This window comes from Rhamphochromis longiceps, linkage group LG4, assembly GCF_057381845.1.
Source record: "Rhamphochromis longiceps isolate RC_006_pf linkage group LG4, R_longiceps_female_GT1.1, whole genome shotgun sequence".
NCBI classification, from domain to species: Eukaryota; Metazoa; Chordata; class Actinopteri; order Cichliformes; family Cichlidae; genus Rhamphochromis; species Rhamphochromis longiceps.
The window spans coordinates 28,953,549-28,971,063 of NC_140560.1; the positions used below are offsets into that span (position 1 = coordinate 28,953,549).

The 17,515-nt window shown below is 43.3% G+C and overlaps 1 protein-coding gene across 3 annotated transcripts; it reads left to right on the forward strand.

Moving 5' to 3' along the window:
- The first annotated feature begins 7,041 nt into the window (after window positions 1–7,041).
- Window positions 7,042–16,075, forward strand: kdm8 (lysine (K)-specific demethylase 8). 3 transcript variants are annotated; one of them, XM_085404363.1, is made up of 8 exons: window positions 7,042–7,181; window positions 11,435–11,919; window positions 12,647–12,819; window positions 13,581–13,713; window positions 14,281–14,331; window positions 15,434–15,583; window positions 15,683–15,775; window positions 15,866–16,075. In XM_085404363.1, exons 2-8 carry the CDS (start codon window positions 11,458–11,460, stop codon window positions 16,028–16,030), a joined length of 1,227 nt encoding a protein of 408 aa, XP_085260489.1. In that variant the 5' UTR covers window positions 7,042–7,181; window positions 11,435–11,457; the 3' UTR covers window positions 16,031–16,075. The 3 variants fall into 3 exon arrangements, with proteins under 3 accessions (XP_085260489.1, XP_085260486.1, XP_085260488.1); XM_085404360.1 differs by lacking the exon at window positions 7,042–7,181 and adding an exon at window positions 10,057–10,158; XM_085404362.1 differs by lacking the exon at window positions 7,042–7,181 and adding an exon at window positions 10,189–10,350.
- The last annotated feature ends 1,440 nt before the right edge of the window (window positions 16,076–17,515 follow it).

Genomic DNA, 17,515 nt, shown 5'->3' on the forward strand with positions numbered 1-17,515 from the left:
TTGTTAACCTGTTATTAAAAATGCATATTATTCACATTTGCATATGTATGCACTGAGAGCAATCAATCAAACCAGTGTCATTAACGTCTTTTTTCTCTGTAGCTCAGAAATGCAGTACATCAGACATGCACTGTAGAACATAGGCAAATGTGTTGTCCTCATTTACAGATTATCCACATTGTGACTTGAAGATTTAAAGGCTGCATAGCAGTGGCAGTTTTACTAATGACTCGTAGGCTCTCCAGCTGCAGGGGCCTCCAAGACATTTGGAGTAATATCACTTTGTTCAGATGCTACGGTTGTATGTATGAGCTCTACACCAGCACCTTGTCAGAAGCTAAGAATTTCCTGCAGAACCCCTGGAGGTGACCACCCACCTCGTTTTAGCCTTGTTAAAGAACCAAAGGGAAATCATATTTCAAGATGATACCCTTTCTCTTCATATATACTATGCTTATTACTGCATCCAAGAAAGATCAAAGCTACCTAAACTACCCTCAGAGCTTGCAGCCCACTGAAGATTTTTCACAGTACTAGAATAACGAGGTGAAGACTGCTTCCACTTTTATCTCCACCTTGCTTACCAAGTGAGTCCTATTTGTCAGAAGTGAATCTTTTTGGCCAGAAGTGCCATGCTCTTCTTAGAAATGCACCGAGGGAAGAGTTGAAAAAGGGGGGGGATTTTTCAAGCAGGCAAACACATTCAGTGTCATTATTTTTTTCTATTCCAATGAAAGGTTGAAACGGTATATTTCCCCACCGCCTGGTATTGATTTGCGTATAAGCATCACCCCAAGTTTCCATCAATAATCAAACATGACCAGTATCAAGTGGTGACTGAGGAAGCAGAGTAACCTGGGGACTTTCCCCCTTTCTGTCTACCCTGAAACAGCTGTTTGAGCTCTAATTAAAGGGAAGTAGCAGGTGTCACCTGAGCCCCAACTGCAGGAGCACACCTGGTTGCATTAATTTGATCCAAAGTGGTTTTGACGGACTGTCTGCACTCTAGCGTCCCACAGAAAGCCAGTGGAACTGAGCACCTATTTGGAGCATGTGGGCTAGAGCGCTTCGCTAACACTGCTTTGTAGAGGTATGCCAAGCTGGCAAGCCCATGTCTTCGCAGTGACCCAGGGGACGGCTCTGTCATCCCTGCCTCTGACTTACCAGGAACATCTGTAAGTGAGCAGCCCTGCAACGCTGACCTGTAGTCACACTGAGCTGACGGCCGGGTGTGCCAGAGATAATTGTCTGTGGAAACCTCCCCGAGGCTGTAAAGGCAGCTTGTTTCAGATCTCCTGATGATTTCACAGGACATTTAACTTTACACCTCTCATTTGTTACCTCTCCAGGGCATTTCCAAATATCCATTACCAGGTTTCCAAGGAATGTAGCAACCCTTAACCTCTGCTAGCTTTTATGTATGCATAAATTGCCTTGGGGATAAATGTGACACTGAATTTGGTAGTTGTGACATGATGTGTTTTCCTGTGCAAGGTTAAGCAAACAGGTGACCTCTAAAACTGAGCAGTGACAAAAAAAATACTCATTGTGAAATTACAGATGCAATATTGTGTGATTTCTCTGACACTTGAATTGCCTGATGAAATTTACATGACCTCAGAATGAAGCTGCAGCGCTTCAAATGGGTACTGCCTCAGGTCATGCTGCACTCTCTGTGGCAACAATTTCTTTGTGCCATGACAATACATTAATTTCATGAGTCAACAGGCTACGACTGGCAGTTTGTGTCAAGCTAAACAGTGTTTAATTGGATTCTGATCCATGGCAACACCACCGGAGGCTTGTTTCAATCTTCCTTTTTTTTTCAGCAGCACCTGGAGCGTAATGGTGGTGATTACATCCCTCCTGTGGTGCCTCGGTGGTTCTACCCTCACGGCCTCTGGGAATATGCTACTGACAGTCACGGTCCATGCTGCCCTGCTGCCCTGTTTGACTGCTGGCAAACCCTGAGCTGCTGCTGCTGAGATTTTTTGTTGTACCACTGCTGAGACAAGCCCAGGTTCAAAGGGAATTATGATAATACAAACCAAATTAATTGTTTACTGCACAAACCCGGGCACAGCTGAGATTCCAAACAATGTATCAGGAAAGCCTCCTACTTGCAGAGGCATAAAATTAAAACTGTTTACTTGGAAAGAAATTGAATTAAATAAAGCTACTTGGAGAGCACTTTTATGAAATGAAATCATTCAACTTGACCAAAAGAGGAAACGGATATAGAGTACGTGTATTATTATTACGTTATTATATTAGATAATATAATATAAATCTGGTGGTAATGTAATTCAGAAAAATTTAGGTGCTGAAATATGTTATAAGGGACTAAGAACACTATAAATAATTTAACTTTTTAGGAAAAGTGGATTAACTTTAAAAAAAAAAAAAAAATCTGAAGTGTCAGAAACAGTTGTTTACAAATCAGTCTTACCAAAAGGATCTGGAGCTTTAGATCACATTGTCGTTTTCCTTGGTAAATCCTGTATCTTCATCTGCAAATGAAGATCATATAAGATGACTTGAACCTCAACAGAGCTCCTGCAGTCTTTCTAAAATGATTTGACTTATCAGTTGTTTCTTGAAAAGAAGACTACAAATCCAAGGAAACTGCAAGCCGAGAACTGCCCACAGGGTTGTTGTTGAATTGGTTCAGACTCTGTTGTGCTCTGAGGAGTTGTTTTTGTTTTGCATCTGTGTGATTGGTTCATGTCGCTCTGGGCATTATGAAAGGTTGTGCATAAGTTAAACGCATCCTCTAGGAAGCTCAAATGAATAAATGGATGTGTCCTGTTGTGGTTCAGGTTGCTAGTCTTACCGATACAATGATTATGTCATTTTAATGCTTCCAGATTCAGCAACCAAAAAATGTGTTAAAAAAAATAAAACTAAATAGTTAATAGCACATTTTCTATGGTTTATGCTTTACTAACGGTGGTATATTCCCCTGCTTAAAAGAGCCACTGCCATTGGGGGATGTTGTTGCCATGGAGAGCATGCTTGGTCTTCAAAGACGTTAAGTTAGGTGGCGCTACCAGATGTCTCCTTTATATGGAACTGCACAAATATATGGAGACACTGTATATCATTTTGGGCAGCTTTGAAGGGAATTCACTTTTCTAAAATCTGGATTTTACCCAAACCACGTGAAGAAAACAGGGAAGGCATTTAACTGTAGTCAGATTCAGGTTACCGTGTGTTTTGATGCCAATGCTGGAACAGAGAAAGCCACTGATCAATCTGGAAGCATCAAAATGACATAATCATTGTATTGGTAAGACTAGCAACTTGAATCACAACAGGACACATCCATTTATTCATTTGAGCTTCCTAGAGGATGCATTTAACTTATGCACAACCTTTCAAAATGGGAAATATAGTTTTTGTTATAGTTTTTTGTTTTGCATAAGGGGAGATATATTGCAATGTGCAGTGTGTGTGATAATTGGTTAAAAAAAATGCTGAAACAGGTGTGCAAATCTTTTTGCTACAGGATTATTAAGACTATCACACGATGCCATGACAACACACTTGAGTTGCCTTTTGTGCTTTTTGGAGTGAAGGTGTTGTACAAGTTGTTTCAAATAAAATATATGTTTCCTTAACGTGCTAAATGACAATGTGACCTGCATAGTTATTATTTAGTTTTAATTTTTTAAAGTTAAATTGCTAAGATGTTCCACATTGTCCACACAAACAGTCTTTGCCCTAAATTTAATTGTTAGGATGAGCAACATGCTGTTGGTTTTACTTGTCATGAATCGCTGTGTGGCAGGCAAGCAGGAGTGGTGGACCCAAAATGCAGAACTCAGACACGGAAGTGAAACTTAAGGCGCAGCTTTATTGCTGGGAAAAACCTCGTACAAACTAAACTCACCAAAAGAAAACCAAAAGTCAGAACAGAGGAACCAAGGACTGAAACACTGGAAAGAAACACTAAACTGGAGCAGGAGACCAAACACTAGGAACATAGAAGCAGAACACACAGCTAGTTGAGGGTACGACGCGACACCGAGTAGGGGAAGACACAGACACTAAATACAAGAGGTGAACGGAGCAAAGAGGAAACAGCTGGGAGACACGGCTGACGTTGATTACACTGACGAGACAGGGAGAGCACAAAGCTGAACGCACTGACAAAGGACACAGACCTACAAAATAAGACAGGAAGCACACGCCAGACAGAGACAGACTCGTAAACAGGCATAATGACGTCATGGACAAACAGAGGGACATACGGGCAGAGAAGACCAAGCACAGGCAACCTAAACCAAACATAATCATCATAGTCATCAACTAAAGAATCAGAATATAATTGTAATCAAAACAGTATCACCAGAGAATAACCAATCCATAATGCAAAAATAAACCAAAACATAACTCAAAATGCTGGGTCGACCCGACCCAGGACCGTGACAGTACCCCCCCCTCAAGGGCGGGCTCCAGACCGCCCAACAGAAGCACAAAAAACAGCCAAAAACAGAAAACAACCCAACCAGGGCGGGCGGCGGGGGACCAGGAAGGAGGGACAGAGCCCAGAAAGACCCAGAAGGTCAAGTTCAGGGGGCCGACCCGGAGGCCGACAGCGCAGGAGGCCAAAACAGTTCAGTTCCGGAGGCCGACAGCGCAGGAGGCCAAAACAGTTCAGTTCCGGGGGCCGGCCACGCGGAAGGCAGTGGCGGCGTTCAGGAGGGTGTTCAGGAGGGCGTCCACGGTGGCGGAGATGCCCAACAAGCGGCCTGGCTGAAGACGCGGAGGCCGGACCAGGCAGAGGCTGAAGACGCGGAGGCCGGACCAGGCAGAGGCTGAAGCAGTGGCTGGACCAGGTGAAGCGGATGAAGCCGAAGCATGCGCTGGACCAGGCGACGCTAAGGATGCTGAATCCGGACCAGGCGACGGCGTGGAGGATGCAGCAGAGGCCGGGCCAGGCAACGGCGTGGAGGATGCAGACGGAGGCGCTGCAGCAGGTGGCGGCATGGATGAAACTGCTGCTGCAAGCGTGGATGAGGCTGCTGGTGGAGCAGCTGGTGGCTGGACGGGCTCCTCGGGCCCCCCAGCTGACGAGGCAGAAGGCTGGACGGGCTCCTCGGGCCCCCCAGCAAAAACAGTCTCAGAACCAGTGGGCACTGGAGACCTCTGGCAGGAACGCAACAGAACCAGCAGGCGCGGGGGACCTCTGGCAGGAACGCAACGGAACCAGCAGGCGCGGGGGACCTCTGGCAGGCACAGATCGGAACCAGCAGGCGCGGGGACCTCTGGCAGGGACAGAACAGAACCAGGCACACGGGCTTCTGGCAGGGACAGAACAGAACCAGGCACACGGGCCTCTGGCAAACACATGGCAGACTGCAGCTGCACAGAGCATTGAGTCTGCTCAGGCAGCAACGGCCGGGTGCGGTCCTCAGCTGGCTTCTTAACCGCCAGGGGTCCAGAGTCTGCTGGGGGCTGAAACCCAGCCTCTGGGGAGGCCCTGGAGTGAATCTCAGTCTCAGAACTGGCCAGCTTTTGAGGACTGATAACAATATTGTTTGGTTTGTCTCTCTGATTAGGATTCAAGGTTGTGGAACAGTTCTGTAAGGGTTGGATAGACATAGCTTGCTGTACCGGAGGTGTAGGTGAAGATGATGGCTGTATAGGTGGCTGAGCTGAGGGCAACTGAAGAAAAGGTCGGGAAAATGATGGTTGTGAAGTTGGAAACCGAGCTGACGATAAGGCTGATGATTCCTCTACCAACTGAGCTATTGACTGGGCTAAGGATTGAAATAAGGTTTGTAGTAAGTCAGGCTGTGGATGTGACTGTGCTATGGGAAGCGAGGCTGAATGTGGTGGAGGTGGCGACTGAGCTTCGGGCCGGGCGGCTAACTGAGCTTCGGGCCGGGCGGCTAACTGAGCTTCGGGCCGGGCGGCTAACTGAGCTGACATAGCCCCAGAATAAACAGTTCCAGATGAAACAGTCTTAACTCCTGGGTCCGAAGGAGCATCAGAAGCACAGTCTTTTGAACCAAAGTGGAAACGATCGCTCTCAAAATGAATACTGTCATTTTCTGGAACAGGAGGAATAGAAGATCTAGAGTTCATGAAGCTGACGTTAGCGGCCTTGGGGGAAACGGTACGTTTATCCCTCGACACAGAAGGCGAATGTAGGGGGACTTTGTCACTCACCCTAGGCGGTTGGTCGAGAAGAGTCCCAGGCTCCTGCCGGAGCCGTGAGTGCTGGCGGCACGTTCGCCGCTTCCAAGTAGAATCAGAATCAGAAACTTTATTGTCATTGTCATGAGAACAACGAAATTAAGAATGGTCCCCGATCATTGCATCATCCCTAGCAATATCAAAATATAAATAAAACAATAAAATTCAATAAATAAAATAGATAGAATACTTAAAATACTAATAAGATATAACAGTAAAACATTCACATACATTCCCACACACATGCTTCAGACCGTGCATAGATTAACACAAGAGTGGCGTGATGGACATTTTTTTGTAGTATTCAGATGTGTTATTGCAGTTGGATAACAGCTGTGTTTGAGTCTATTAGTCCTTGCTCTGATTGCCCTGTACCGTCTGCCTGAGGGCAACAGTTCGAACAGGGAGTGGCCAGGATGTGAGGTGTCTTTTATGATGTTTTGGGCCTTTTTAAAAACAGTGGGCGTTGTGTAGAACTTCCAGTGTGGGGAGAGGGCAGCCAGTGATCTTTTGGGCGGTGTTAATGATCCCTTGGAGTGCTTTCCTCTGAGCCCCTGTGCAGCTAGTGTACCAGATGCATATGCAGTAAGTTAGAACACTCTCAATGGTGGCTCTGTAGAAGGACACCAGCAGTCTCTGTGTGATGTTATTCCTCCTGAGAATTCTCAGGAAGTACAGTCTCTGTTGGGCCTTTTTCAGCAGCTCGGAGGTGTTCACACTCCAGGAAAGGTTCTCCTCTATATTGACTCCCAGGAAGCGGAAGCTTGCCACCCTTTCTACACAGTCCCTATTTATGAATAGTGGTTGGATCTCTGCCTTTTTCCTTCTGAAGTCTATTATGAGTTCTTTGGTTTTTGAAGTGTTGAGGAGGAGGTTATTGGCCTTACACCATGACGTAGAAGAGGAAGCAGCACTGGCAGAATGTGACAAGGAATGACTCGGCTGTGGCTGCTCCTGCTGTGAAGTGGAAACGCTGGGTGAGTCGGGTGGCACTATAATGATCCCTAACATCTTGTAGAAAGCTTGAGCTGGTGTAAGCTGGTTGCTCGCGGTCTCATAGTAATCCTCCCGGGACCGGCGGGAGCGTTTTCTGTGAGACCGGGGCATCCGGGGGGAAGAAGCAGGTGAGTGGACCGAAGGGTAAGCAGCTAGTGAGGAACGGCAGCACGGAGGCCCTCCAAGCGCTAGCCGGGTCCCGTCAAAGGCTGAGCTGCGCTTCCTCAGTGAGTCTGCTGGATCCATACTGGTCGCGTCGTTCTGTCATGAATCGCTGTGTGGCAGGCAAGCAGGAGTGGTGGACCCAAAATGCAGAACTCAGACACGGAAGTGAAACTTAAGGCGCAGCTTTATTGCTGGGAAAAACCTCGTACAAACTAAACTCACCAAAAGTCAGAACAGAGGAACCAAGGACTGAAACACTGGAAAGAAACACTAAACTGGAGCAGGAGACCAAACACTAGGAACATAGAAGCAGAACACACAGCTAGTTGAGGGTACGACGCGACACCGAGTAGGGGAAGACACAGACACTAAATACAAGAGGTGAACGGAGCAAAGAGGAAACAGCTGGGAGACACGGCTGACGTTGATTACACTGACGAGACAGGGAGAGCACAAAGCTGAACGCACTGACAAAGGACACAGACCTACAAAATAAGACAGGAAGCACACGCCAGACAGAGACAGACTCGTAAACAGGCATAATGACGTCATGGACAAACAGAGGGACATACGGGCAGAGAAGACCAAGCACAGGCAACCTAAACCAAACATAATCATCATCGTCATCAACTAAAGAATCAGAATATAATTGTAATCAAAACAGTATCACCAGAGAATAACCAATCCATAATGCAAAAATAAACCAAAACATAAGAAACTCAAAATGCTGGGTCGACCCGACCCAGGACCGTGACATTACTGACATGTATGTGTTAGATTACATATCGGTGGACTCACTAGCTGAAATCAAGAAATCTTTTCAAATCAGGTGTAAAAAAAATATTTTGAAATTAAATTCCAAGATATTTTCTGAGTGGCACGCTCTAACTAGGCCCTGGGAGGAACAGAGTCATGGGCCTTTCCTTCTACATAAAGAAGAGAAAGGTTGCTGACCCCTGTCGATGAAGTGTTGGAAGGACGACCTGCACATGAAGTCAGTGCTGTGAGCACAGGGACAAACAACAGTGCTGGGCCTCTGACCTTCAGCCCTGTGCTGTCTTACAACCAGAGTCAGACACATCTGAATAATACATCGACCTCTCCTGCTGGGACCACCCTCACTGCTCACACAAGCAGAGGTTCAGAAACACATCATTCACATCCACAGTGTAAGGTTTGTGTCCCTCGACATCCTACACAATAGTGAGCAGAGCTGAGGTTTGGTCCAATATTTATTGCCTATAGGAACTTATCCGATTGAGTGGCTTTTTTTTTTTTAAATCTTCAATGCTTGTTGGCATATTACTTTATTTTTTTAAGCCTTTAACATTATTACAGTAGGTCATTGTTTTAGGCAATTGTGCACAAGTATCTTGTCAAGCACTCAAATACTGATTTTCTTTATTCTTTTAAATTTGTAATTACCTGTTTTTGCAATTAGTCCTTTTAATTTTAATTTTAATTTTAATTTTTTTGGGAAAAGCTTAAAAAGCATAAAAGAACACAAAGCCTTTTTTGGCTGTCACAGTAATTTCTCACCTCCATGCAGGAGGTGAACAAAAGATCGAGCAATGAGGATTCTGCTGTTTACACTGTGAGAATGAATAGAAACATCTGAAACATTTTAAAATCCCCCGTGATTCCTGGAAAGCCACGCTGTCTCTCTCTTGTTTCCATCTGCTTTACATACAAGAGCGGCTGTGCAGTTTGCACTGAGAGAATATTTGAATTTCATAGAGTGTTTGACATTTGATAATAGTGCACTGTGTTTATAGATTCTACACTTCCCTGCCGAAGGTTTCCTATCATGCTTGTTCAGGCTACATACCCCCTAAAAAAGCAATATAACTGCCCTGCCCCTCCAAATATCTCTGTGTGACATCAAAAAGACAAATCCAATTATGGTTTCACTTGAGCTGATAAATATCAATCATCCTTCTTGGAATATCTGTGTTTACATAAATCGTTTCGAGCAGTGGGAGCAATTAAAAGGGAGGAAAAACAAATAGTTGTGTGCTGTCATTTAATGTGACAAAAGAGCTGGGGTCTCACTGCAAGACAGTCTATTGACTGGACTCTGTCATTTCACCTGTTAAGCCAAATTTATAATTGTATGTAAATGAGGTGGTGCTGTCACCAGAGCGCTGTTTCATTTTAACTGAGCTTCAGAGCATCTGGTTAATCATCTAAAAAGACAGAAATGAGACAGACACAGGTTTTAAATAGCCAGTAGTCTGAGAGATTGTGAGCAAAAATGTGTGTGTAGGAGTAGGATATGCGTGGGAGTGTGTATGCTTGGCAGGAAACTGGCAGCACATGACAAACAAACAGGGGTGTGCAGTGCGCCAGCTTGACTTGGAGAAGGGGAGGGTGGGGGGGTCGCAAAGTCCAAGGACTTAGCAAAGTACCATTTAATTCAATGCCATCCTGCCTTTGCAGTGGGACTGTAACCTCACGGGTTAGAGGAAGTGCAGATGCTGCCACCATCTACTGGACCACAAAGGGAATCCCAGTTTCTGCCTTTTGAGAAGGAAAAGAAAAGGCTTAAGTTCTTGAAAATAAATAAACCATAAAAGCAATATTTTGTCATTAATAATTTGATGGGATCAGTTTTTATATACAGCTTTTAATATCTACACTGCAGCGTGGAACCAATATGTTTAGCTATTCGAGTTTCCTCCCGGTGTGTTTTTGTTGTGCCACAGGCGTCAGAGCAGCGCGCGCATGTGTGTGGAGTTGTTCCGTAATTTCACAGATATTATCGGATTATTGGTGTAAATGGCTTAGTAAAAGGTAAATGTGGCATTTTAGGGATTTAATTTGAACTTAAATTAAGTCTCCGTGTTTACGAGTCATCGTGAAACATTGCCGCCAAAACGTTTTTCACAAGTGTGCAAAATTCACAGACTGCTAGTAACAGGAAAGAGACGAAGAATGACAGAAGGAAGAAAGGGATAAATATGGAAAACTAAATATTTTCATGAGGTCTGGTCCTCTATTTCTGTGTCCATAAACCTGTTTCAGGTATTAAGTGCGTTGCGTCATAGCTTTAAATGGGAAATTCCCGGCAAGCTTTAGTAGCAAAAAATAGGAACATTTATATTTATAGGAAAATATATATCTCTCTGTGTGTATGTGTAAGTAGCCACGTTTTAAAGCTACAGCCTTGCGTTCATGTTACATCTTTGTTTCTTGTGAGATTTTGGGATAAAATTGAGCATAGAGTGAATTGCACTGCGTGAGTCTAATCTCCGAGGCTTTAACGAAAAATATAATTGGCTTTCTCCCGCTGCTGCATAAAGAAAAAAAATGAATGAGATAAAGTTCACTCTTTGCTCATACTTTGATGACTTCCATAATGAAATCTCACTGAAGGGACTGTAATTCCCCAAATATCCTAAGTCGTTGGGGTTTCCATTGGATTTTTGGGTTTGCTGCACAGCCCATGTGACTGTGCAAAAATCAGTTGGAGTGCACTCCAGGGTCGTGGATGGCTTAGGCATGTGGCATATCAAATGCTTTCTTTGTTTAGTCCAGTCTGCCTCTGAGTTCACAGGGCTGCGTTTCTGTACTAAAATGAATCAGGCCCTCGGAGTTGGCTGCCTCCTGCTTTGGCATCATCTCCAGCAACACAGACCATCCAAACGCTGATGGAGTCACATGGAGGCGGAGTTGGCGGCTCCAGCAACAATGCGGCAAAAGTGTTGTTTTCGTGCATGTGTCTCCCCCCCCCCGGTTCTGGCTCAGGATGCCCTCACCTGTGTTCTGTTGTTGCCAGTTTAGTAATTAGTTGTATACATCTGTTTCACAGCACCAAAGAGGCTGAACAAGCGTACTGTGTATTTGTGCGACAATGGCAGGCTGTTTTAACAGTTGGTGGGCTCAATAACCAGCTAAATACATAAGGAGTCATTAAATTACATCCCTCCCCTTTAAAAAAAGAAGAGTCAGTGAATTGGTGAAAGTGAGCCTAAATCTGAGCAAATTTAACTTCTAAGTGCTTCATTATAAAAACTTGAGTTGACACTTCACTGTTAACCCTGACTCACTTTCATTGTTCATTTCACAGTAAAAGTAACGACCTTCTTGTCAATGGCATCGCTGTGGTCAAAAATCTCTCCAGTACTGCCTGCTAATGAAGACCAGTTTCCACTGAAATTCAGTGACAAAGTGGAGCTGAGTGTGGTGGAAATGCTGCAACAGTCCAGGAAGCAGTTGTACGGAGACATCACAAGTTCCAGCCGGTTGCTTAATGCTCAGATTATTTTGGACATTTCATGGGAGAAGCTCAACACCGGAACATGGCGGCATGTGGACAAGGAGTGGAGGCGCGTTTACTCATATGGCTGCCTCTTCAAAGTGGCGGCACTGTGTTGTGAAAGTCCTTCCGAAGACAAGATCCTGGAGGCTGTTCGGACTTGTGACATGGGTCTAATCATGGGCGCGGCCATCATGGGTGATATACTTCAGGTTATTGTTCGGATTCTGCAAAGTCACATAAGGACATTGAGCTCTACTAAAGAAGAGGATGAGAGTGAACATGCTGAGGTCAAGGTCAGCGATTTTTTTTTCTTTCATCTGAAATGCACAATTTTCTGTCAGTCCTTTAGTTTATTTAGTAATTACTAACTGATAGTTCTACTTGTGAGAAAACATTCTTGTACATTTCATTCAACCTGATTCAGAGTTCGAACTAATAGTGACTGATGGGGACATTTCAGAGTAAATCTTCTGGACGCTTGGAAAAGAAATTCCTCTGTGACCTTCATTTTGTTGCACTCCATCAGATGTCACTGAAGATTAAGTGCAGCAACTTTTCAAATGTCAGGTCACTTTGTTTAGACACCATCTAAATAGAGATGGAGAGTTTAGTGCAGGGCTGGCAGGATTTTTCGTGCTTTTTTTCCCCTTTTAAAAGCTATCATCTTAAAAAAGCTGTTGAAATAGTCTACCCATCTGTCACGAGCTGCACAGTGGGGAATGGGGCTGCAACTAACAAGTATTTAGAAATGTTGTCTTTAATTTGTTCTTGGTTAATCAGGGCAAGGAAATGGTAGAAAGTAGCACCACATTTCCCAGAAGCTTAAAGTCATACTATGATTAAATTGCCTGCCACACTTACAGTACAAAAGAACACTGAAATCAGTATAAGCTGGAACCCAGAGAAGACTTAATTGATAGTTGTTTACTCACATATGTGAGATATAATCAAGGACTTGTTTTTCTTATCGTTTTCCTCTAAAGGTTGAATTGATTTTTTTTTTTTTCATTTTGAAATCAGAGAATAAAGATTGAAAGCCCGCTTGTCTCTGCAATCAAAGAAGAGTCGGCGGTTCTCAGGATAAAGTGTCCTTCACTGGAAAGTTTCAAAACAAACTTCCTGCTCCCCCTCAAACCGGTGATTTTAGAAGGAATCATCGACCATTGGCCTGCTTTCAACAAACACCCCTGGAGGTTTGTTTGTACAGAATGTATTGTTGTTCAGTTCATGATTGCTATTTGTATTAATTAATTGGCTATTATCAATCATTGTGGTTTGCATATTTTTGTCCGGATGACACCAGCCAGCTGTTTCCCCCAACTATGAACCAATTTACTCTCATTAGTATGCTAATCTCAATCATGCACTGAAAAGGTTAAAGTCGATTTGTAAACCACTCTCAAAATTGTACATTCTGTCTGTGACAATAAGCTTCACAGTATTACCATGTTTGCGCTCCTCCACCTTGGTTAAATGCAGCACTTACATCCAGTCCAGCCTTGTAATCAGACTATTTTACACTTGCGGCAGCAGCAGAGTGCACTTATCAAGCTGAGAGGACAGAAAACCTGGAGGACTTTGGTACAGAGAGGCAGCTGACATGTAGTATGCAGTGTGTATCACTTTGATATCTATCTGTCATTTCCTTAACTATGTGAACAAATAGGGACAACAGGTCTGTTTACTCATCTCTGCATATGTGATTCCTGACTCTCAAGTCTGACACCAGCGTCTGATATAACTTTCTTTCAATTTAATAATATCCTTCACTGTCCTCCCTCTCATTGCTCACTCCTGACAGCAGCCTATTCACTCTGGCATCTGACATACAGCTTCTGGCACCTCAGTCACATCCTGACGTGCTTATATATAAGATGTTTTGAAGCATCGCTTGAAACCAGGATCGCCACATTTATGTGTGACTCACTCAAGTAACTGTCTCCCTCTTGCAAAGCATAGAATACCTGAGGTCTGTGGCCGGCTGCCGGACTGTTCCTGTTGAGGTGGGATCCAGGTACACTGATGAGGATTGGTCACAAACGCTGCTCACGGTCAATGAATTCATTGATAGATATGTTTTGAATAAAGTAAGTGCATCTTGAGCAAGTCTTTAAATCACATTATTTATATCAGTGGTCCCCAACCTTTTTTGCGCCACAGACCGGTTTAATGTCAGACAATATTTTCATGGACCGGCTTTAAGGTGTCGCGGCTAAATGCAACAAAATAAAATGATACAACCAAGACAAAAACTGCAGTATTTTGTAAATATAACACTAAACGCAAATTCACTGTGTAATTGTGTAACTTTATTAGCAGCGTCCTCCTGAAATGCGCCAACAACATTGAGAGTAACACGCTCCCCTCTGCCCCTTAATGCTCTCTGGTCGCTATGGTAACACGTAAATATTTCTTTCAAAATAAGACACACAACTACAACACAGGAAAAAGACCCAGGGAAACAGAGTAAACAATAAGAACCCTGGAAACCATAAATTTCACACCCAAGACGCAACCCTCGCAGCCCGGTACCGGTCTGTGGCCCGGAGGTGGGGGACTGCCGATTTATGTGAATGAGAGAAAGAGAAGACCTTGGGATTTCTAACATGATATCTGGGCTTTTGTTGTTTGTTTTGTGTATCAACATTGAACAGGATGGAGTGAAAGCTTTGGGTTATTTGGCTCAGCACCAGCTTTTTGACCAGGTAGAGTTCAGATTTTTAGTTTTGAAACACCAAAATAAAAGTGAATAATTTTGTCAGTTTAACACTTACTTCTTTAAAAATGACATTTTCAGCACTATAAAGAACGGGATTCTTTTTCTAGCTGTCATACTAACACAAGATTGCTTTTAACATTAGTGGTATTTTTTAGCAGTAATTTCAACATCAGGGCTGGATAATTAAGATCAATTTTTTGGACTCTATGATTAGATTAGAAGGATCACAGCCACAGAGTCACCATTTAGACCGATTTTCACACAGCATCTATATTTTTTTACATTTCTTGGGGATTTTATAGTGCCATGTTTCTAAATGAAACATTTATTTTTGATGTGCAAAAGCTTTGATTTCTTTATATATCACTTGGAAAATACAAAGTCTGTGCAGTGATTTGTTGAAACATCTGCAAACATACATGGGAATACAAGGTAAAAGGCAAAAACCGAGATTATACAATTCTGATGAGCTTGAAAGTGAATATGTGGCACAGTGTGAACGGTCTTAGGCAAGCTTTCTTGTAATTCCTTTAAGTAGTCTTCATGAACAGTTCTCCAGGCTTCTTAAGGACGTTCAAGGCTCTTCTTTGGATGTCGGCTGCCTTTTGTTTAATTCCCTGTTAGGATGATCCTACACTGTTTCAGTAATATTGAGGTCCAGGCTTTGGGGAGGCCAATCTGTGACTGATATTTATCAGGCTGATAAATATCTCTGGGCTGTAATGAGACTGAAAATTCCAATAAATAAACAGACTGTTTGCAGACATTCGGGTGACTCTCTGAGGCTGTACGGGAGCTCATCAGTAATAGTTAAGTAAAAACCAACCTTATGGCAGAATATCTGTGCCAGTTTTCATGGAAATCCATCGAGTATTTATGAATATTTTTCAGTTGGAAAACTATGGTGGATATACTGACAAAAAGAAGTCATGCATTTTTTTTAGTTTGCATGGCAGAAGGTGGAAAAATAATTAGCAATTCTTTTTACTTGCCAGGAAATGTTGGCAAAGTTCTCATGAGAAAAAAAGATACTATTTAGTAAGTAAAATTAGTCTTAAATGCCCTATTACTGTTTGATTATACCTTAGATACCAGAGCTCAAGGATGATATCCGCCTCCCTGATTATTGCTGTCTTGGTGAAGGCGACGAAGAGGATATTACTGTGAATGCGTGGTTTGGTCCCGGGGGTACAGTCTCTCCTCTTCACCAAGATCCTCAACAGAACTTTCTGGCGCAGGTGCTGTTAACTGTAATGCTTTATGAATTAAATTAATGTCAAAGGTTGATCATGTGATAACAGTTTCCTTACCACATGGGATTCCTTCTGTATATACAGGTAGTGGGAAGCAAATACATTCGCCTATATTCCCCCGAGGACACAGGCAAGCTGTACCCTCATCAATCACAGCTGCTTCACAATACCAGTCAGGTAGGATTGACAGTCCATGGAGATAGCACATGTCGGACGTGCAAATGTATGCAGTATTTCCAATTCCAATTTCTGACTTCTTCCGTCTAGGTGCAGGTGGAAAATCCAGATGCCGAGCGCTTCCCGGAGTTTGCCAGAGCTCCGTATCTCGAATGCGTGTTACAGCCTGGAGACGTTCTTTTCATCCCTGTCCGACACTGGCACTACGTCCGCTCCTTAGAGCTCAGCTTCTCTGTCAGCTTCTGGTGGTCGTGATTGCAGTTTCCAAATAAAAAACCATATAGCATGTGTGTAATGAAACTAGTTCAGCCTGATTTCTCCTGCTGTTGAAGAAGGTCACTGGAGAGCTTTTAACTAATGTGAGGCTAATAAAAGTATTAGGACGACCTCTGATTACAAAAACCTTTGATCCATGAACTATGCACACACATTGCTCAATGATTACTTTAATTGTGCTGCTGATGATTGCAACATCTATTATGTGGAAAGCGACCGGCAGCCACAGAAAACAACAAATGAGCAGTTAAAAGTGTTTCTGCTCATTTCATTCTGCATATAATTTACAGAGGGTTGTTAGTCATCTAATTTGATAGGGTATGTTTCTCTTTTCAAATTGGCTTATTTAATTGTGTTCTCAACCTTATTCCCACAAATATTCTCAGATGTGTGATTTCCATAATTCATGGAAATGAGGCAAGTCTTCAAATTTAATAACCAAGTGAGCTACAGGTACAGAAATGTGGTAATAAACACGGCTCTCTGGTTAAACTGACAGCCTGAGCTAATCAAGCAGGTCACAGATGAAAATTAATAAATTAAATGAATTAATCCCCTGGGCATACACAGACTTTGAAATTAAAACCATCTCATTGGTAAAGTACTTTGACAGCACAACTCTTGTTTGGCACCAGAAACGCAAAACCTGACAACAAAGGGAGCCGCGGATTTCAGACCTGTGACAAGCCACAGTCGTGTATCCTGTAGGTCCTGTTCAGTCAAGCCTGGTTATTACAACTATGATGTGAGGAAGTGACAAAATTAAGCAGATCTGCCCTAATGATCTGGATTGAGTCAGAAGTAGCGGCGTTTTGGGAAATCAAGGCAGTGTCAGACAGGTGAACTTGAAGAGTTGTGGGGAATGCTTTGATAAAGCGCTGTAGCTCAAGGAAAGGATATATAATAGACACTTTTTCCTTCAGTTTAAGAGGGTAAAAATACAAAGGAATTGTAGTTCAAAACAACAAAGTGGCCTCAACAAGCTAAAATATTTTTCTGAAAACACAAGCTATATACTGTCTGACTCCGAAAGTGGTTTTGCCAAAAAAAAAAAAAAGCATAAACACTCATGTGAAACATTCCTTTGAACATGGTGGCTTGTGGGCATTCATTTATGCACAGCTCTCTTGAGGTCCCCCCACAGCATTTCGATCAAGTTGAAGCCTGAACTTTAACTGGGTCATTGCAACACCGTGATTCTTTTCTTTTGTTGTAGATTTCCTCCTGTGCGTAGGATCATTGTCCTGTTACATGACCCAGTTTTGGCCGAGCTTTAGCTGTCAGACAAATGGCTTCACATTTGCCTCTAGAATACTTCAGCCTACAGAGGAATTCGTGGATGAATCGATGACTGCAAAGTGCCCAGGTACTGTGGCTGCAAAACAAGCCCAAATCCTCACCCCTACACCACCACGTTTGACAGTTAGTCTGAGCTGTTTGTGCAGATGTGCTGTCTTTGGGTTT

What these genes read in the sequence shown, in the direction of transcription:
- kdm8 (XM_085404363.1), top strand. Translation starts at nt 11,458, where the DNA reads ATGGCATCGCTGTGGTCAAAAATCTCTCCAGTACTGCCTGCTAATGAA. An exon ending in TTCAACAAACACCCCTGGAG is followed by an intron (nt 12,820 to 13,580) that starts GTTTGTTTGTAC and finishes CCTCTTGCAAAG; the next exon opens with CATAGAATACCTGAGGTCTG. An exon ending in AACAGAACTTTCTGGCGCAG is followed by an intron (nt 15,584 to 15,682) that starts GTGCTGTTAACT and finishes CTGTATATACAG; the next exon opens with GTAGTGGGAAGCAAATACAT.